General features: G+C 29.7%; 1 protein-coding gene across 1 annotated transcript in view; it reads left to right on the top strand.

The window, feature by feature from the left end:
• The window catches only part of LOC111634959 (protein sprint-like), an 88763-nt gene that overhangs the window by 25145 nt on the left and 40091 nt on the right, over nucleotides 1-23527 (top strand). Inside the window, exons 3-8 of the mRNA XM_023379811.1 lie at nucleotides 4502-4696; nucleotides 10378-10565; nucleotides 13061-13152; nucleotides 13223-15075; nucleotides 17165-17324; nucleotides 18794-18866. Of these exons, the coding sequence (XP_023235579.1) occupies nucleotides 4502-4696; nucleotides 10378-10565; nucleotides 13061-13152; nucleotides 13223-15075; nucleotides 17165-17324; nucleotides 18794-18866 (2561 nt within the window). The remainder of the gene's footprint in view (nucleotides 1-4501; nucleotides 4697-10377; nucleotides 10566-13060; nucleotides 13153-13222; nucleotides 15076-17164; nucleotides 17325-18793; nucleotides 18867-23527) is intronic.

Raw genomic sequence — 23527 nt, 5'->3', positions numbered from 1 at the left:
CATGTTTGAGTTGAATAAATCAATTAACTTAAACCTATTGGTAATGTTTGGATATATTGTAGATGATGATATAGCATAGAAATTTTTCAATTCCAAAAAAATCTTCAGTTAACATCTTTGAGAAATCATTTATAATACATATTTATTATGTAATGAACTTTCTATAAATAAATTTTTAAAATATTTTTTATATTCAATTAATGTATTGAAAAACTAATAAAAGTTTAAAGATTTTTAAAAGATTAATGAACATTTCTATTTTTTAAGAACATAGTAAATGAAATTAAATCTCTGCTGTCATAAATAAACATGAAAGCAATGATAAATAACTTTTTTCTTCAAGCTGCTTATTTTTTTCCAATGTGACAGCTTGTACAGGTTTTGATTTTATTCTATACATTTCTAAGCATACTGATTTGTTTTTTATTTCTTATCTCAAACATGGCATTGAAGAAACTTGATCCAAGTTTGAAATGTTATGATTATGCATGAACTTTTATAACTGATTCCTTTTAGAGAAATGGAAAAAGTTTTGAAAGACTCGTGTGATTGATTAAAAACAAAATTTTATTGTTTTTATCATATTGATTGCACTTACTGAATCATATGATATCTGTTGTTCTGTTTTGCTGTATAGTTTATTGTATATAGCCAACAAATGGTTTTATTGATAAAACAAACAATAATGTATAATAGAGCTTTTATAATATCATGCAATCATTAATCAAATTTACTTTTTAATATTTTAAGAGAAAAAGCAATACTTTGAAATTAGGACTATATATATATATATTTGTTTAAAAACTTTTATAAACTAAAAACATTTTACTAGCAAAACAAATTTCTCTTCATTCAATATAGTAAAATATACTTATTCAATAAACACTTCTAAAAAACCAAAATATCCAGCAAACAAAAACTTTAATGACTAATGAATGTTTTCAGACATATTCAACTGTCATCAACATGTTTACATATCCAAAAATAGAATATAAATTGGAATTTACAAATTTTCATTTGCAGAGCATCAAGAGTGATGTAGCCAACCATATAGTAAATATTTTTAGTAAATTTCAAAAACAAACTTTTAAGCATCCGAGACAGTTTGTGTCTTTGTAGTTTATGCCAATTATCCTCCTGTTGGCTTTGTAGATTGGAATTCTATAAAAACAGGAGGATAATTGCCAGGAGGTAGATGCTATGGCCAGTCATACATAACAGATTAATTTTCTGAAGTAAGACCCAAATGTCATTTATTGGAGGTATATGTTGTGAGTGCTATATTAGTTTGATCTTTTTATGTCATTAAAGTACTGGTTAAGACTTTTAACAATAAAGGCCAGTTAATATTTTATGAGAATGGAAAACAGAAGAGAAAATGACATTAAATAGGTATAGTGAACAACACTGTGCGTTAGTTTTTTATTTTTATTTATTTATTTATTTTAATTAGACATACTAGGCAGAGCCCATGATGCGGGGTATACAATAATTCGTTACATGTACATTACACAAAAAAATATCATAATCCATCCATTATTACAGAGAAAATTAACATATACATAAATCAAACAAATTATACAAGTGTTATTATAAACATCAAAAATAAATATCTGAAAGCCAAATATCCAAATATGAACATATAACATAATAACAAAAAATCATCATGGTGAGAACTATCCAACCAAAATCATCATTATATAAAGAAAAAAACATTAATTACACCCACCTATAAAAGAAAAAGGATTCAATTATCTTATCCAAAATGTGGATAGTCTCCCAACACTTCTTAGCCACAAGCACACTTTTAAGGAAAAAACAAATGCCACCTTTCGGCAAAAACGAATACTCCAATATGCAAAATAAACAACGATGTACGTCACTCTGTACAAGGGGTCAGTAAAACAAAATAAAAATCACTGTGCGTTAGTTCTGTCACACATCTGTTCTCTTTTGATCAGTGAGAAAAGATGATAGGAGTTCTACTTTACTCTCTGTTTGGCAGTTTACAAACCTTTGCATTTCTAAACATGTCTATTTATTCAGTTTTAATTATTACAATTAAATAATTTTTGAAAATAAAATCTTTTGATTAAATCAATGAACAGAAAAAGTGTTTCTGCATTGTTGATCATTTTAAATTATTTGTCATATTTAAAATAAGATGAATTTATATTGTTAAGTGAATTACAGACATTAACTTTTTGTGATGTTTTAATTTTAAGAATTGTCATTTATTTCTGATTAATGAATTTAAGAACAAAAATTTAAAAAAGGAATACTATAATAGGAAAGCAATGAATACTGAAGAAAATTTTGAAATGCAGCACTCATATTTTTCTCCATACTTCTATTGAGAAGATTAAAGAATTGAAATTAGATTAAATTCAATAATGAAGTTTTGCATTTAGATCTAACAATTTAACTTCCTTCCAATCTACTCTGTCCCTCTGTTCACAGCTGCTTCACATAATATTATGATCTTTAGTTAACCGTTAGAGAGTATAAATGCAAAAGAAAAATAGAATTAGCCAAAATATATTGATATATGAAAAAGTGTAAATATGAGATAATGAATAAGAAACATGGTGAAGGGCCATGCCAAATGGTTTTGGCATCCAAGGCAAACCTCATATCTGGCACCCCTGATCCAACATTAATTATAAAAATATTGTACAGGCTCACTTTGGTGTACCCAATGTCAGTAATCAGGGCATGTATCCATCTTTGCTCTCCCTTATTTACACTGCTGATTATTAACAGCATGAAAGGGGTTAAATTAAGATGATAAATTGTTTCCAACTTTTTAGAATATATTAAAATAATTGTTTGTATTTAAACATCTTGAATATTTAAAAATGTTTTGGACTTTTTCGTAGAATGTATTTACTAAGCAATCACCAGGCGAAATTGTATTAACATTCTCCAGAGTGGAAAGAATACTAAATAAGAACATGACTTAAAAAAACTTGCTGAGTTCATGGAATATAATACTGTAATTAAAATTTTTTTAAATATTTTATAGGTATAGTCTGTGATTAAATTAATTTCTGTATTGTGGAAATTACAGGAATAAAGGAACTGATAATCTCAAAATCACATAAGTATTGGATTTATATTATTTTTTCAAATTTTTCATAACTACTTGTATTAATTTTTTTTCTTAAATTCATATTTTATTTATCATGGTAATTAGATAAATAAATATATGAACACTGAAGATTCCCTAGTGTCTGTCCTTAGTATGCTCAAATGGCTTTTTTAAATTAGCACAGCTCAAGATGTTCCAGATGTACAGTATGTTTGTAGGAAATACACCTACAAACTGAACTTGTTTGATATGTATAGTTTATTTACAAAAGAACACAGTTTATAATGGTACCACACTGTACCAATTGATACAATAACAACCAAGGACAAGTTAGNCGCAGTTTTCGATGAGTCATATCATTCTTAACTTGGACGGAAATGAAATTTGTTACAACGTTGCACTTAATCTTTCATATTTGTTGTTAGTAATTTAAAAGACATTTTGAAACACATACGGAACAATAATAATTTTTTTAAATATAATAACACAAAAATGAAAAGGGAACTTGGGTACATTTATCGAGAGCCACAAATAATCATTCAAAGAGCCGCATGCGGCTCGCGAGCTGCAGGTTGGCCACCCCTGATCTATAATTTATCAACATTTCTAGTTTCAAAACTGAGTTTAGAAGGAAGGTGAGTCTGTTACTTTCTATATTGCCACAATCTGCGCCACCTTGCAGGTGACTGCAGTTTTGGAGACATGTGGCCTGAACATTTTCATGATCAATTCATTTGTGGTATTCAACATGAAGCCTTACAGAGGAGATTATTGGCTGAATCATATTCAAAATTTGATGATTGTGTCAAATTTGCTCTTGCAGCAGAAGCTGTGACTGACATGAGCAGAAAAATTTATGCTGCCCATCTTACCAATGGAACTCATTCTTCTACAGTAGCCACCATACAAGCAAACCAGAAAAGGAAACAAAATAGTAAGAACTTTTCAAAATCAAGTCCACAACTAAATCGTTGTAGTAGATGTGGTAGTTCACATCCAAGAAGTAAATGCCTATATCTAGACACTGAATGCCAATTTTGTAAGAAAACTGGACACATAGAGCATGTTTGCAGAACTAAAAAGGCAACTGAACCATCATATCATTATCATAAAAATGGAAAAATTGACCCCCAAAAACATCTGCTTCCACAAACGTTGTAGGAGTGGCTAGGGATGATTTGATTGTTACAAATTGACAAATCAGTATTCAATGTTATGATATATTATATATATTTATTTATTTATTTAAAAAATAATTATAATGTTTATATATTACATTTTATTTTGTTTACATTAATGTTTTGCTGTATACAATATAATTTGATGTTTAAAGCAAGGTATTGTTTTTAAAAAATAAATAATTATCATTTGTATTAAAAAGCAAATTTTGACAGAACTTATAAATTATAGACAGGGGCAGAGACTACTACATCAGTTAGTTCTATACAAGAGACATCTGAAGAAGATAGTAGCAGAACAAGTAGCAGTTTTGCACCCTGTGACATTGGTTTGCTTGAAAGGTTAATTCGTACTCATCCAATCTGGTTTTTACCTGGAATTGGTCGAGCAGGTGCTGTGCATTTACTCCAAGGAAAAGAAGTTGGGGTAAGAAAAGGTTTTGAGAGAAAGCTAATTTTTAGGTTTATAAATTTTTTTCTTCCTTTAATGTATTATATTTAATGCTATTCATGTTAAATATTTCTTTGAAGTTAAAACAAACTTGAAATAATAGAATTTTAATTTAAAATTTAATTTAAAACTATAAATATATATATTACATTAATTAGATGAAGAAAAGCAAATTTCAAATTAAGGTAAAAAATAAAACAAAAAATTGATATACAAATAAACTTAAATCATCATAGAGCATGGTAGCACTCTAAGATGACTTAATAAATTCAGTAAACTTTAATATAAACAGCAACTATTTATATAATTGTTATTTTATATATATAATACAATACGTGAGTATTCTGCTATGTAAGAAATACTGTAAACAGTCATAATCAGCAATAACAGCTCAATGCCCATTGCTGTCTAATACCATCTTTTTTTAATTTTTTCCATATCATTTTTCAAATGGTTTAATTGTTGTAATTTTGTTTTGCACTATTCTTCTGAGTCATTTAGCCATACTCTGAAGTTGTCATTTTCTGTTTGTATATTTGTAATTGGCATTAAAAAGGGTACAAACAGAATCTAATAATTGTTATTAATCGTTACTGTAGTGTATTAACCCTAAATTCCTGACTGTTTATTGTAATCATTTATTGCCCCAATGGGTTGGGTGATGGGGCATAGCAGCTAACCTTTTGTCTCAGTTGTTGTAGGTTGATGCTTTTCAATGTGCAATAGAAGAGTTAACTCATTCCTATGTTGTTTTTTGTCTACCCTGAATCCAACATTGGCAATGAGGATGAGACTAATTTCCCTAGAACATATCTAGCACACTGAAGGCCAACATTAATACAATTCTGCCTGTGAGTGAACATCACACTGTTCTTTCACCTGCATCTCTCCATGGTGACCATTGGCATGATATAACCCTTTGATGTAGATTAATCATGAACTTGGGCCACGTTTGTAGAACAATTTGCATGTTTTTGTGTAGCAAATGACATTGTTGATGATGACAAAAAGCAAAAAATGCCTTTTGCTTCCCGTGGGCTTAAAATGCTTGGGATCCTTTGTTTGCTCATAGCATATTAGCCAGAGGTCACTCTATTGGAGGAACAAAGCCTATTGACCTAACAAATCTTTTTATCAGCTCATATGGAGGCATTAGCTTACACATGAACTGGTAAGAAGTTTGCTCACAGTTCTAGACCAGCCTTGACAAAGGAGTTACAACCAATTATTGACTCTCCTGAAAAACTATTTCTGTATGCGACCATCTATAACAGGGGTGGCCAAGCTTCTTGATAGTCCGAGCCATTTTTCAAAATTTGAAATTTTTTGGGGAGCCACAATTAAATACGTATTAAAAAGGTATGCAAAAAATTCCAGAATTATATCCGTAGCAAGAGTGATACAAATTGTTTCTTCCAGAGCACAATGTCAGCTGTCCATTGCAATGACAGTTTACAAATTCAAAATCGGTCTGGAGTCGGTCGATAATGGACGATTACGCCACTGTTTATGTTTGTTCGCGCAGTTTTCGATGAGTCATATCATTCTTAACTTGGACGGAAATGAAATTTGTTACAACGTTGCACTTAATCTTTCATATTTGTTGTTAGTAATTTAAAAGACATTTTGAAACACATACGGAACAATAATAATTTTTTTAAATATAATAACACAAAAATGAAAAGGGAACTTGGGTACATTTATCGAGAGCCACAAATAATCATTCAAAGAGCCGCATGCGGCTCGCGAGCTGCAGGTTGGCCACCCCTGATCTATAATTTATCAACATTTCTAGTTTCAAAACTGAGTTTAGAAGGAAGGTGAGTCTGTTACTTTCTATATTGCCACAATCTGCGCCACCTTGCAGGTGACTGCAGTTTTGGAGACATGTGGCCTGAACATTTTCATGATCAATTCATTTGTGGTATTCAACATGAAGCCTTACAGAGGAGATTATTGGCTGAATCATATTCAAAATTTGATGATTGTGTCAAATTTGCTCTTGCAGCAGAAGCTGTGACTGACATGAGCAGAAAAATTTATGCTGCCCATCTTACCAATGGAACTCATTCTTCTACAGTAGCCACCATACAAGCAAACCAGAAAAGGAAACAAAATAGTAAGAACTTTTCAAAATCAAGTCCACAACTAAATCGTTGTAGTAGATGTGGTAGTTCACATCCAAGAAGTAAATGCCTATATCTAGACACTGAATGCCAATTTTGTAAGAAAACTGGACACATAGAGCATGTTTGCAGAACTAAAAAGGCAACTGAACCATCATATCATTATCATAAAAATGGAAAAATTGACCCCCAAAAACATCTGCTTCCACAAACGTTGTAGGAGTTGCATCATCATACACTGTTAATAGACTTCGTCCTGCTACATCCTATAAATGCAAGGTTACTGTTCAACTTAATGGTTGTCCATGTCAGTTAGAAATGGGCTCTGGTTATGACTATACAGTTATTAATGAGGACTAATTCAAAAGTCTGTGGCCTACTAAAGCACCAAAATTACAGCCAGTTTCCTTTGTGCTTCATGATTTCCAGTGTTAATCAATCAACTTCAAAGAACAGTGTAAACAGTGTACTGTTCCAGTCTTATACAATAGACAACACAGAACCAACTTCTAGTGCATATAATACAAAAAACGAACACTGCACAAATGTTTTCCAACTTCTTCTGAGTTCTTCTTCGGGTGCAACTGAATGGTTACCCAATGGAATGTTATTGGAACTAATGCCTATTCGTAAAATTTTAAAACAACATAATTTGAATGACCATTTGAAAATATAAATATAAATTTTTATTTTTATTTTTAAATGGTTGTTCAAATTACGTTGTTTCAGAAAGAACTCCAGGCTTTCCTTGGACTACTGAATATTTATGATAATTTTCTGCATCATAAAGTCACTATTGCAGAACCACTTTACTGACTTCTGACAAAGGACACACCCTGGAAATGGGCAAAAATACACCAAAGAGTTTTTGATGAACTGAAAAAACCTCTCTCCATCAGAAAATATACTTGTTTCCTTCAACAGTATGAAAGAAATCACACTCGCGTGATGCTTCGCTCACTGGACTAAAAAACAAACTCAGAACTGTACGTGTGTGTGTGTGTGTGTGTGTGTGGGTGTGGGTGTGGGTGAGTTCTGAGCTTGTTTTTGGAGAATGGACACAAATCACCCATGGCTTTTACGTCTTGCACGCTTACAAAGACTGAATGTGGTTATGCACAAATTGACAAGGAAGCTCATGCTATTGTTTATGAGGTAAAATGTTTTCATCAGTTTCTCTTTGGAATGAAATTTTCAACATATACAGATCACAAATCACTGTTCGGACTATTTATGACTGATAAACCAACACCTTTAATCCTGTCATCCAGTATGCTGCAGTGGACACAGATTCTCAGTGTTTATGATTAAAAGCTTGTGTACAGACTAGGCAAGGATGTTGCCAATGCAGATGCACTGAGTTGTTTACCACTCCCAACCCCATGTGATGATGTTCCACCAGCCACTGAAATTCTTTTTTTGGAGCAACTGGACACTTCACCAGTCACTGCTTCAGATATTACATTACTAATATGTAAGAATCCACTGTTAAAATGTATTTGTCACTATGTACTGATTGGTTGGCCTAGTAGAAACCCATGTGATGGAGAAACTTTCTACATTTTTTAATCTCTGTACTGAACTTTTCCTTTACAAGGAATGTTTACAGTTGATGTAGGGAAGTAGTGATAAACCTATATCAACTGCAGAAGAAGATTTTGAATAAACTTCATCTTGCTCACCCAGGAATTGTGAAAATGAGGGCATTAGCACAATCATGTGTGGTGGTCTTGAGATTGAGTTATTAGTTAACATCTGTCAAGATTGTTAGAATGTTTGCTCCTTGCTTCCTAAGGCTCCAATTCACCCATGGAAAACACCAATGAAGATGTGGTCTCAACTTCATATAGACTTTGCAGGTCCATTTCAATGAGAAATATTTCTTGTAATCATAGATGCAACATCAAAATGGTTGTAAGTGAAACATGTGACTTCTACAGTACCCCACATAAGTGATTAAAGTACTTTGAGAATTGATGACTACTCATCGTATTCATGATAGCATTGTGTCAGATAATGGCCCACAATTTGCCTCTGAAGAGTTTGCCATCTTCTTAAAGTCCAATGGCATCTGTCAGATACATATTGCACCTTACTATTCACGAAGAAATGGGTTAGCTAAGCTCATGGTTCATTTCACAAAGGAATCATTGAAGAAAATGGTGCATGGAGATTAGCCTAAAAACTGCCAATTCCTTCTGCAACACTCATCACCCCATAAGCAGCTACTGGCTTGAGTCCATCAGAAGTACTGTTCAAGCAATGTTTGCAAACTTGCCTTGATTTTGTGCATCCATACATGGCACCTGTCACTACATAGGAAGCAGGTATGCACCTTTAAAGAACCAAGCACTTGTCTGTATCTGTAAAGCAGGAGAAAATTTTGCTTGGATTTCAGCTGCTGTTAACACATCACACTGGGTCAATGAGCTATGAGATACAAATGCCACAAGGTCCATAACATAGACACATTGATAAAATGAGATACACACTCTCACAATGCCTCCACTAATGAAATGTGCCATAAACCAACCTGATACTGAACAGAATTCAACTCCTCAAGTACCAGGCATATCCGGCAGATCACGTCCAGCCAAATCACAACTATGCTGATTAACACTCTCCACAACCATGCCTTATAATTTGTCCCCCAGTATATCTGAAGGTCTTTCATACATAAGGGAAAGAGGTGTAATGTATTGACCTGAAATTCCTGAATGTTTATAGTAATCATTTGTTACTGACAGTGGGCACTGGGCATTTCCTTAACATGTGTAGCAGCAAATCTTTCATCTTGGTTGTTGTAGGTCCATATACTTCAACATGCAATAAAAGAGTTGATTCATTCTTAAGTGTATTTTTCTCTACTTTGAATTCAACAGTTACATACTGAACAATGAAATAGTTTACAAAGACAATGAAAATTTATTCAGTTTTGCAGAAAATGTACTCTTGAATTTATGATTATGAAATTATTTATTTAAGTAAAATAAAGCATTTTTTACAATTTAGTTTCTTTAAAGTTGTCATTAAGTAAGTCATCTTGTTTCTGATAAGCTCAGAGTCATCTATTGGGAGTAAGTTCCTAGAAACACAGATTTATGCACTGTATATATGTTTTAACATATAGAGATAGCCAACAAACAATATGATGTTTTATAAAGTCATGATAAAATATTTATACCATTTGTAAAAAATGAAACTTTGCAAAATTTTGTTTGTTAATCAAGGCAATTAAAAAAATGTACACATTCAAACTGTGAAATCATAATATAAATTTTAGCAATTCAATAAGTGAATAAAAATTTAAATAAATGAAAAATAATATAATTGATCATAATTCATTTCATTTCTTTTAATTTAAGACAAATTCTATTTCCTGTTTTTTGCTGTCTCAATTTTACTTCTTAAAAATAGTCTACTCTGTTTAATATCTGTTGTATTATTTTTATATGTGTATTTAGATAACTTACTAAAAGATTATTAATTTGATTGGAAAATTTTGAAACTTTTGAATTTTTATATTTTTAGACATTCATTGTAAGACAGTCAAGTAAACCCAATACTATGGCTTTATCTGTAAGATTGCCAGAAAATAGAGGACCCTATGTAGAACATTATTTAATAGAAGCAATTGGAGATGGGAAATTACGATTAGAAGGATCTGATAATCATTTTCATGCTATTCCAATGTTGGTTGTTCATTATTATCAATGCTGGTAAGAATATAACATTTTATAAGATTTGACAAAGATAACTATAATAATTAATTTAATAATTGTTGAAAGTTTTTGAATTTTTATGAAATTAGTTTTTTTATTTAAAATATAAGTATAGTGGGTGATCGGTTAACGAACATAATCCATTCCAAGACTTTGTTCACTATCTGAATTGTTCATTAACCGATTATCAATTTACCATAGATTTTTATGGGAATTTGATTAATTCATTCTGGAGACCCCAAAAAATAAAATATATATATACACTTTCATTTATTTATATGTAATAATAAAAATACATATATACAATCTTGAATTTTTATTAGTCATGATTTTTCCATTTGTGGGGTTAAAGAATCTGTCTAATGTCGATTGCTTTTCTCTCTTCTTCAGGATTTTTAAGAAGTAATTAATAGCATTATAATTGTAGAGATCCGCAAGCATATTAATCTCAACTTGGTTTGGATACCATTCTAAGACCGTTTTTCTGACATCCTCCTACTTCTTCAAAAGGTGTTTAATAGCAGAATTGGCATTAATCCTCTTTTTCAAAAGAAAACATATCTTGCCGAGTTTTTTGGTGTTCTTCATTCAAGTTCTTGGCATTCTTCTGTCATCAGATCAGTTTCAGGTTCCATTATAAGCTCTTCAATGTTTTTTATTTCTCAGATGTGATTTTTGTTACTCCTTAATTTGCTTGAGTCTTCTTGATTATACTGTATCTTTCTTAGATAAGATTGAACTGTGGCCTACTGTAGACCTGTTCAAGCCATACTGCCCAGCAACATCAAACATCTGCCCACTCTCTACCTTTGCAATTATACTCTCACGTTTTGAAAATAAATACCCATGCAAAACTTAATGAGTGCTCTCCTGACAACCTCGCAAATACTATAAAAGAATTGTTTCTGTCAGAAAAATAAAAGGTTGGAATTACGAGGGAGCGTTTCAAAGTTCGAAGAAATACTATCCGAGCGGTATATACCAGATTGAGCGTCGAAGTCGATATCTCCCGTGCTCCAAAAAGTTTCGAATTGTTGCCTGAAGACCAATCAGTATCCATTATTTTACATCACTTCTTGTGTTTGTTCTGTGAGGTGTTCATTGTCCAAATATAAAAATCTTTCTCAAAAGTGTTCTTTAATCGATCACCCACTGTATTATCATTTTGTTTCTTTTCAGCAATTTAGAATTTTATTTCAAGAGTTTTTATGTTACATTTTCTGAAATTTTGGATTAATACAAACAATAACATTTTCTTAAAATATCAAGTTATATTCAAGACATGTATGCTGCAAAAAGAATGCTTTATATTGAAATGATTTATTTAATATTTAATTACGTGATTAAGAATTACTTTTGTAGTGAAAGCGTGAAAACATCTAAAATTCTGGAAAAATTTTAGATGCTTGATCTACACTGTTAGCAAAATTTTGTACAAATTCCAGTTAATAACAGCAAGCTGTATTTATACTATAAATTTCAGTAGCATACTAGTTCATGGATCATTTTCTGTTTAAAAAAGTAATAACAAAATAATATATATAAATGATGTATGATTTATTATAAAATATATGTTTTGCATCTTTCTTTTTATAATTTTTATTTTTAGTTCCTTTTATAATTTTTCTTTTACAAAAGTTTTAATGAGATTTATGAATGTTACAATATAAGTGTCAGAAAAATTTCTTGTGATTTTTACAAAATGTTTTCTTTTCTAAACTTTTAATCAAAATCACATCCTGAATAATTTAAATCATTATGATAATATAAATACCAACATTAATATATCAGTAAGTAATGTAGGAGAAAAATCAATATGAAATTTCAACATAGTGAATTTCTTAAAATGTTGATAAAAACAAATAAATGTGATACCACTTTCAATAATAAACATTATATATTAACAGTAATTACATAAAATATAGAATGGTTATTAGTATACATATATTTAACAATAAAATATTGTGTTTATTATAATGATAATAATAATAGTAATACAGTAGAGTCTCGAAAACTCGGCCTTATGTGGACCGAAGGATGGCCGAGTTTGTGAAAATGCTGGGTTATCGGGAATGGGGTTAAAAAAATAAGTATGAGTGTTTCCTCAGAAAATACTGTATTGTACTTGTATGTATTATTTACTTGAGAATACAACAGAGAATAAACTGCCCAAATATTCTTGAACAAAGGAAAAGTATGTCCTTTATGAAGGCATAGAGCCTTTACTACATGAAAATGAAAATTAATGAATGCACTGTGTACAGTAATTTACCTGATAAGACAGACCCCAGAAAAATACTTTGAAGCATAAAGCTTATATAATGAAAATTAATTAACTAAGGATTTTTTTGCCCTGCCAGGGTGTGGCCAAGTTATCCGAGCTGCCGGGTTATCGAGTGCCGAGTTTTCGAGACTCTACTGTAATAAATATTGTTATTACTATTACTACGTATATATTTATGCATTTACATATATAATAATTTTTAAAATAGTGACGAGTTACCAGTTCAGTTAACATTACCCTCTCCTCTTGCTCAAGCAATGTCTCGTCAAGAATTATCATCATTGGGATTATTAGGACAAGGTAATATATAATAATAAAAGAATAGTACTTTTTGAAATAATTTGAAAGTTAAATACAGACTGTTTTTCAGATTTTTGGCTTTCCAGCCTTGTTCAAAGTCCTACTGTTTCATTTGCTGGTCCTACTTCAGCTTTTCTTCCAGTTTCTTCGAATCATTCACTTCCAAGTCATTCTAGTGCACCACATTCTTCTTTTAGGCCTGTTCAAGGCAGGTCTCCAACCTCATCTTTTACTAATTCATTAATGAATTCTTCTCAGCCACAATGTTCAAGTTCTTCAGGGCCTCCTCCTCCAATTCCACAGGCTCCAAAACCACCACCAAGAAATGTTCCTCCTCCACCACCACCTCCACCCAGATCTTTCATTCCAATGAGAAGTTCAGGTTCTGCTACAAGAATGTCATCAATGGATATGCATTCAGTGACAGTGGCATCTAATGGAACTACATCTGTCATTCAAGAAGATACCAGTACTAATAAAGAAAATGCTACAAGGGTTTCTCCCCTTCATTCTGTGCAGCATAATACCAAATCTAATTTAGATACCAAAAGTGATCCTAAAATCAAACAAGTTGCTCATTATAAACAGTCTAACATTGTAGAGTCAAAACAATCATATTATCGTAGTAGTTTAGCAGATAAGATTAGTGATTATGAAGATATTTGGGGGTCTCCAATCCCTAGTGATAAAGATCGAAAATCAGATTTTACAACTTTTAAATCATCAGAAACTAATAGTAACAGTCGCCAAATACACCGTCCTAAGAGAGAAAGTGCTGCAATCAAACTTTTGCAACTGAAACTGCAACAAATGGTTAATGAAGAAACACAGACTGATTTAGAAGATGAAGATGATTATAACGATTCCAATATACAGTTATATTCATCTGATAAAAGTGATATTAGTGAACCTTGCACAAGTCATGGTTCAAAGACTGGAAATGTATCTTGGCTTAAACAAGGAAACAATTCTGATTCAATTATTGATTTTCCCTCAGAAGCACAATTTACTAGTCCATTTTATGCAGAACCTGTGGATTCTATAAAATATCCATTTGAAAACGAATTTTCTCATGATAGGCTACTTAAAGACACAAATACCACAGGAAGGCGACTTTTAAATCATCGATTTTCAGATCCAAATATTCACTGGCCTCCTTCATCTTCAGGAGTAGGGGTATTACAAAGAAAAGACTCACCTAATACAAATTTATGTCCAGAAGAAAATGGAATAAGCTTGTCTTCCAGTTTAGAAAATTTGAAAGCCTTGCGTTCCACTCCATTACACAGGCGGCACCAAAGTTTAAGTGTATCAGCTCATTGGTTACAGCAGTCTCAACTTGGATCTCCTAATGAAAATTCAAAAAGAGATGTTGAAACACAGGTAACACCTCAGGAAATTCAAAATAATTCAAAAAATGATAGAACTTTGTTGATGTCTTCATCAAAAAGTAGAGAACTTGAATCAACTTGGGCTGTTGATTCATCATGGGAATGGTTAGTAAATGATGACAGTAGTGAAGATGAACATTTTCCTTTAGATTCCCGCTTTCCCACAGATATTAAGAAAAAAAGTGACGATAATCAATCAACTGATGCAACTACTGTTGAAGAGTTGATTTCACCTGATCTCAGAGTACCTCAAACAAGATTATTAACTCAAAGTAATTTAATGAGAGTGTCTGAATATGATAATCTGGGAGGAAAAATGGAATCATCTCCAGTACATCATCAACAACAAATAAACGAAATAATGGATGATACTGCAACTGAATTTTCAGAGCCTTGGGATAGTCTTAGATGGGAACGGCTTTTACGACTTGTGATATCTGAAAAAGAAATAAATGAAGACATTGCATTGAAAGAACAACAAGAAAATAATAAAAATGTATTTTGTGAGACAAACAGCAGAAATGGAAAGCGGGTAAGTAGTTAGATAAATATGAAATATGATTAACATATATTTTCAAATCCATTAAAATTTACTTTTAGTAAACTTCTATTGCACTAATTATATATACAAGTTTTAAAGCTTTAGTTTTTTTCTTCTTATTACCAAAAGTATACAGTTAATTTGCTAATAAATAGTTCAATTCATAAAAATTTATAGAGAAATTTCATAAGTTAAGAATAAATATTTTCATGAAATAAAAATCTTTTACAATTAATAAAATTCAACAGTTATTCAAAACCGACATCAGAAATTTAAAACATTAAAATTGTTATATAGAATAATACAGTCGATTCCCCCTATAACACTGTTGATAATTCTGCTTTATATGAATTCCATGTTGTACAAGTCACTTAGATTTTACAAATACGTCAGCCGTTCACAGCCAGGCACACGTATTTGTAAAATCTAAGTGACTCGTACAACATGGAATTCATATAAAACAGAATTATCAACAGTTTTATAGGGGGGTTAACTGTAATTATAAATTTGGAGATATGGGATCTTAATTTTCAGTTACTGTATTTTGTCTGGCAGATAAAAAATTTCTTAATAGCACTGTTGCAAAGTTATATGTAATATGCAACTTTTTATTTTATTTTCATATCAGAAATTTTCTCTTAACAATTTTTGATGTTTTGAGTTTGTTTCAGGTGGTTTATAATTTTTTTAAAAAAATTCTGGCTCTAACTTTTATGAAAATTTTCATTTGTTTCAATGTTCTTTTAATCATTAAAAGTTGAAAAATATTGCTTTAATTACAAAGCTAGACAAGATATGTTGTAAATAACTAATATCTATTAATTTTTTGTGTTTTTTAATGTTGCATAATCAAAACTTACAGCAAGTACTAGTAGTAATGTTTTGAGTAAACAGATTTAATTTGAAAGTTCGTAAATAAAAGAGAAAGTAAGGTTAAAATATAAACTGTTTTTATATTTTTCTTAAATTTTATCAAATTAAATTTTTAATAAGGAAGTCAGTTTTCAAAAATTTAATAAGACAATTTATGTGCCTTCAAGCTCTTCTGGTACATTTTTTTAATTATAATAATTTATTAAAGGTGTTAATTTGCCATTGCCAAATGTAAGCAGAAGTATTCTTTAAAATTAATTAATTAAACATTCCCTCTCTCTTATAGAAATAAAACTTGTAACAAGTAGCTTTACTTTCTCAGACATTTTAAACAATAAAAAAGAAGAATTTAAATTTTATTTAAATAAAAATAATGTCTATGAGTCTATAGTTGCATTTGAATAATGTAATTTTAATAAGTTGAGGCTAGCACATTTCTATCAGTCTGATTTTTTTTCTCCCAGTATTTGTATAATATGGTTGTACCTAGCTTTTATATGTTAAAATTTTTTGTTGGTCAATTGTGCAATCAATATTTAAATACAATTTTTGAAATTGAACATAAATATTAATGTATGAAAATATTTTAATATGTTACTTCAATGTGATATCCCAATAACATGAGTTGTTCATTATATCAGGTAAATAAGTTTTGCTTATATATTAAGCCATGTTAAAAATAATAAAATAAAAATTTTAAACCTTTTATATCTTCTTTTGTATCTGCAGCAGTGATTCTCAGCAGTGTGCTGCAAATATTATGAACATAAATTTTAAAAATGAGAAGTAACCCATCTGTATAAAAATTTGTTATGTCTATGATCAACTGTTAGCTAGATTAGACCTTTAGAATAATAATTATTATTGTACACAACTATTTATAATTTAAAATATATTGTGGTTTTAATTTTGTATACAAAGTGCACTAGAAAAATTTTGCATGTTTTAAAGTGTGTCACAAACCAAAGTAGTTTGAGAATTACTAATCTACAGTACATTGTCTAGTGTTTAGTAGAAATAATTAGCCAACTATATAGAATCAAAATCTAGTATTGTATTTTATTAGATTTCTGGTAACTGTGTTAATTTAACAGATATTATAATGTACATGATTAAAAAAAATTTTTCATGACATAAATAACTCAATAAAAAATATTAAAATTTATGCAAGAAATTTAATGATATGTGAATTACATTTACATTATAGGATGATGCAGCAATAATGGCATTTGAAGATAGTGAAAATGCTTCAGTAATAAGTGCTATCAGTGGAAGTATAGATGATACTTCAATTTCCGAATATCCAACTATGACTGTTGATAAAGAACGTAGTAAAAGTTTTCAGGAACGACTTGAGCCCTTACTTGGTAAATTAAGCTAATAGTTTTATTTAAAATTATTTTTATTATTTGCCAAAACAACTTATTTTTATACAAATGATGTTTCTCACTGCACAGTTTAAAAAGTGGACAACTATTTGTATTTTAAATTATTGTACAACTAAACTAGTGGACAACTATTGTATTTTAAATTTAAATGTACTGTTAGTGTACAGGATTGTAATAGAATTAAATGATGTTATATAGTCACGGTAGCATGATTGCAGTTCTTGAGCTGCATGAGGCTTTTCTATATCTTTACTGCAGTTCCCATATACTTACACAATTATTTAATAAACTAGTTAACTTAAATAACTTTATTTTTAGTTTTATTTATGTATAAAATTTGTTAAAGCCTATTTCATACACTTAGAATATAATGAAAGTTTTTCAGTTAGGTTGATGTTATATCAAAATTTTAGATTAATATTATTTTGAAAAGAGTTGAATGAGTTAAATTTTGTAAATTAGAATAAAATATATTCAAAGATTAATCTGAATAATATCTTGTAATTTTTTTGTTAACAGTATCATTTTATTTGCTAATAGAGACTGCTATAAACATCTTTACAAGAAGCAAAAATTGCAGAAACAGTGTTAGATGAAGTTAACAAAAGAAAAAGTTTAAATAGAATCTTTGAAATATTTAAATTTGAATATATTAATTGAGTGATTACATTGTTAATTCTTAATTATAATGTTATCTTTGAATTAATTTATTGTTTGCTGTAATATAAATATTATGACATATTATTATGAAAACATAAAATGTATGTTTTCATGATTCTTCATAATAATATAATGTTGTTTTTTAGAAGTCAAACAACTTCATTGTTGGATTACACATTTTTTGGCATTGTTCTACTGCATCTTCAAATCTAAATATAGAGTTAGAATGATGGTAAAATTTTAAAGAATACAGAGTTTTGAACAAGCAATAAAAAAGAAAGCATGTTTTGAAACAATTTTAAATATATATTGAATATATTAATAAAAATAAAATAAAATAATCAGAAAAATATAAGGATTATAAAATAATAAGCTTGTTCAAATAAGGTCAACACTCTATTATAACATTATAACATTAACTTGCTAAAAATATAATAAGTAATAACTTTACCTTCATTATAATTTTTGTATTTGGATCTGAAGATGCAGTAAAACAATGCCAAAAATGTTTAGTCCGGCAATAAAATTATTTGACTTACCAAAAATGCAAACAAATTTTATAGTATTTTTCATATTTGTTTATGAAATTACATACATGTAAATATTGCTGCATTTAAATTATGAGGAACATTTAAAATCTTTGAAATTAAACATAATTATAAAAATTATTTGAACAAAACAGATAATGTAAATATCTCCTTGCTCATTATATTATAATTAAAAAATTTAATTCAAATTAAATTGTTTTTAACTTTGAATATTTAATTTTTATAATTTCATATTTTTAGCTGCCCAAAGAGTTGTTGCTCTGAGGAATAAAAACACCAGAGTAGGAGATAATATCAGACAGTATATATTTAGGTAAGAAGTTTTAATTACTAGTGTAACAAGATAGTTTAATTATATTTTATTGGAAAATTATTCTAAATGCTTTGTAATATTAAAAGTCATTTTTTTCACAATAAAATTAACAGGGTGTCTAGCAAAATTGGATTTTAAATTTTCTTGACTTTCCTATATTTTTCAGAATATGCAATGAAAAATTACAGGTAGTTTCCAAAAATTAAAAACTTATCAAAATCTTGATTTGCAATATGAAATGTTTGTAAAATAATGTAAATTGTAGTTACACTCTAAATTATGATGATCTTATACTTAAGACAGCCAAAACTCATACATTAAAAATATTTCTGAATTTCAGCAATTATTTGTTCTTGTTAATTATTGTGTGGTGCAACAATTATAACACTGTTTGCACTCACTCCTCTTCCTTAGAGAATATGTAATATTACTCTTCACTATTTAAAAAATTACTAAGGCCCACATGCTTTTAACTGGCTACATCCATAATATGAGAACACTAGTATTTTTTTCTATCATTATTTTTTATCATAAACTCATTATTTATTACAAACATATAATAAAATATAATTGATAATTGTGCAAATATTTCAGTTTCAACATACTTGAAATTGATTTAAAAATAAGAGCATTTTAGAATTAATTCTGCAAGTCAGAAGTGAAATGTTTTCAGGAAAATCATCATATTTTCAAAAAATATTAAACATTACTTTGAATTTTAAAATTTAGATAGCATCTCTGCATTGTTTCCATATTACACTATTGCAATAATTTGATTATAATAACCAATTGAAATATATGTACAGATGTTGTATTATATAAACTTATCAATAATCTATATAATTCTATTCTTAAATCCATTATACATGGTGATTGTAACTAAAGAGTAGATGTTTAAAATTCTCTGTAGAAAGAATTATTGGAAATCTCAACTAAAGTTGGTATGCGGTATTAATTTGTGTAAACATTTTAAGGAGTTAAGAAACAGAATTCAATAATTTTATTTTAATTACAGATGTGGAATTATTATGACATAATTATTAGCATAACATACAAATAATCTCTGACTGTAAAGGATAAAGACAGCATAGCAAAAATTGTTACAAAAATATGAGCTTTGTTACATGTTTTAGAGAATATGTTCAAAATGACTGCCTTCAGCAACAATACAAAGATGTAAACAGGCAAGCATGATGTTATGAATGACGTTAGCATTCCTGGTGTCATTGTTTCATAGGCCTTTGTATGCATCTCTCCAGTTTGCCAACATCATGCAGTACTGTTGGATACACATCATACACAAATGCTTTCAGGGCCACTTGAAAAAATCTAGAAGTGTTGAATTTGAGAAACATGACAACTGTGGAAAAGGCCTGTATCCAGCAGTTGCCAAGTCACTCTGTGAGCCATTGATGCCTATCTGGGAATGAATTGGCACACGTTTTGTTGATGTTGCATTCAAATCAAATAGGGTTGCATTCAAAAATTTAAAACATTTCAGAATGTATATAGTAAAAATGTTAGTACATTTAAATTGTATATACAGTCAACCCCCCTATAACACGGTAGATATGTTCCTCTTTTTATGAATCCAGCTTCTAGGAGTCCAGCCAATCACAGCCCGGCACATATGCAATTTACAGACTACGATTGTTTGAAAGGTTTCTTCCATAAAATTAATCGATTCTAGACTAATTCGACTCAACATTTCCAAAATATGTAATTATTATTATTAATTTGCTGAATTTATTAATTGACATAATATCAAAGTTTACAGGACAATAACATTATTCTTCGTACAGTGTACACATACATAATATCCCCTAATGGGGATCAGCCTTTCCCCGCACCGCTTTCGCATAACGGGGGATTTTGGGAATAATCCATATAAACTATGCTATAAACAAAAAATTGTAGGATTACTTATCGAGTGTGCACCATTAGACTACGCCATTGCTTAAGCTTGTTTTCGTTGTGGAGATTGTCATCAAATGGCACTCGCGTGCTTCCAATAAATTATTTTTTTGCGAAAAATTCGCTGAACTTTAGAGACATCATTAATATAAATATAATTTTTATGGACGTTAAATAATAAATGGTTTTTGATAGGTCCACCGCTCGTTTAAACTCAACGGTTAGTGCAATCCTGTCACGACACGAGTTGGCAATGATGTTTTACCAAATTATTTTTTTTAGCATGTTTTTATGAATACTGTTGCAATTTTTTAGCCATGATATAGGAATCCGAACTATATGAACCCGTGTTATAGGGGGATCGACTGTACATAAGTTTAATTTAATAGCAAGTCATCAAGCCATTTGCTTAATTAATTAACATCATATTAGGATGTTCAAATATAGGTCATTATTCAGGGTGCTGTTGATGAATTTGGGACCAAGCTGTTCCCAAATTCCACACAGGTTTTTTTTACGTATGTGGAGCATACACTGTCCAGTGATGCAATTGTGAAAATTATACATTCTATTCTGGAAAAATAGTACCTCATTAGTCCATAAAATGTGCTTAAGGAGTTATGGTTTTTCATGCTGTAAACTTAACATCATATTGCACCACTAAAATAGCTATGTAGCCTTCTTTGCAAATTGAGCTGGTTGCAGGTAGCAGTGAAATGGATTCATGTCATGGTGATATAATAACCAGTGTATTTGTCTGCTGCAGTCCATAACTTAACCTAACCTAATCAATATCTTGCCTTTTAGTGCTCTCAGAACAGAAAAGGGCCTAAAACTACAAGAAAAAAACCTAATCAATGCTGGAAAAATCTTTTGCTCCTGGATAGATGTTTAAGTAGTGTAGTGTATAGTGGTCTAATTATTTTACATTGAAAGTACTGAAGCTTTTGGATCTTTATAAAATAGAACTTTTATGAACACTATTCTTGCTACTTGAAATGTTTGATCTTTCATTTATAATTGCATTATTTATATTTATAATAAATGTTTTTGACAGTTAATCTTCAAAACAAAATATTTACAAATAATCTAATCCTAAAAATATTTATTAAAAACAAGGAAACAAGAAAATTTTGATGTAATGTACATTTAAAATTTTAAACATTAAAATGTTTAAAATTTTAAATGTACATTACATCAAAATTTTAAATTTCAACTGAATTATCAATATAACAATATTATATATTTCATTACATTAATCCTTTATGTATGATAACTTTTTGTGTAATTTTGTTTTTTAGCATTTATTTGTAGAAGATAAAAATAAGTTAATTAATTAATTTGATGCCTTTTTAATCATTTGCATATTAATTTTCATATCAAACTTGTTATAAAAGTCTAGTTATTCTCATTACCAATCATTTCATGATCTATATTTTAAACATGAGATAATGGATTTTCGTATTTTATTATATTTTGTTTAATTAATTTTTTAATTAAATTATAATTTAGTAAAAAAAAGTCCTAAGATCAGATATCATCCTAGATATTTCAGATATATAAATATATACTTGATTAATTAAGACATGTTTTATTCTTATAAAAAAATTATGTTAAAATGTGTATTCTAATATGTGAATTTCAGAGTATTTCATTCTAAAAAGATGAATTCTGTTTTTAAATATGTAACTGTTTTTGATTGTTTTAATTAGACAGAATTTGCATATTCTTGCTAATCCAGCTCTTAATAATCAATCTTCTCAATTACTCTGCGTACTTCCTAGTATGATTCCCTATGCACTTCTGTTTCCATGAAAATGTTAGTCATGTCACACTTCCTGTTTACTTGGATTTCATTTCTGTGTAAAGTATTGCATGTCAATTTGCTACACTATTTTCCCACCCATATCTAAAAAGAATTAGTACTGAAGGTGCAGGTCACCACATCACATCATTAGACAGGTCTATATATTCAGTAATCTGGTGCTTCTTTTTGTAAGGAATAGCAAAAGTCAGGCATATTTGTGTGTTGGAGAATTTTTTTGTCTCTACAAATAGTGGCAAACTCTGTAGAATTTTTTTTTTTTTTTTTTTGCAGCAGGACTACATATATTCTATGTATACAAAGGATGGCATATATTAAGATCCAAAATAGCTCATGTTTGTTATTTCTATTTTTTATTATTTTCTATTTCAAATATTTTAATTGATCTTAGGAATGAAGTAATGGCATCAAATTTAGTTTAATGAATTTAAACTAGTTTATGTAAATTAACTAATTGTGAGTTGTTATCTAATAGTTTTTTGTAATTGATAGTTTATCACAGGGGTGGCCAACCTTCTGCATACAATGCGCCAATTTTCTGACAGACGAGTTCAGATGCGCCATATAAATCGAACACTTTTTATACAGTCTTACGTTCAATGTTAGGGGTTGATAAATAGAGATAAGAATATATCTGCTTCGCTTAGGAGAGAAAAGGGAGTAACTTAATCACGCAGTTGAATTAATTAATTTATGACAGTTTATTGAAGCACCAATTTACAATAGTCACCAATAATCTCCTGTATGAGAGGGTGATTGCTTGATGATGGTGCTATAGCTGCCAGAGTCTCGTTTGGTGAAGATTACTCTGCACCACAATTATTGGCACTGAAAATCAGCTTGGAATAACTTTAATCACAATAAATGTTTTCAACCATTTACACGCCTGTAAACTGATCGGAAATAAAGATCGCAAGACTCA

The sequence above is a fragment of the Centruroides sculpturatus genome, unplaced genomic scaffold, assembly GCF_000671375.1.
Source record: "Centruroides sculpturatus isolate CEXI.00-Female unplaced genomic scaffold, Cexi_2.0 scaffold909, whole genome shotgun sequence".
Lineage (NCBI taxonomy): Eukaryota > Metazoa > Arthropoda > Arachnida > Scorpiones > Buthidae > Centruroides > Centruroides sculpturatus.
The sequence above is the reverse complement of the archived record's forward strand: the minus strand, read 5'-3'. Positions and strand labels throughout refer to the sequence as shown.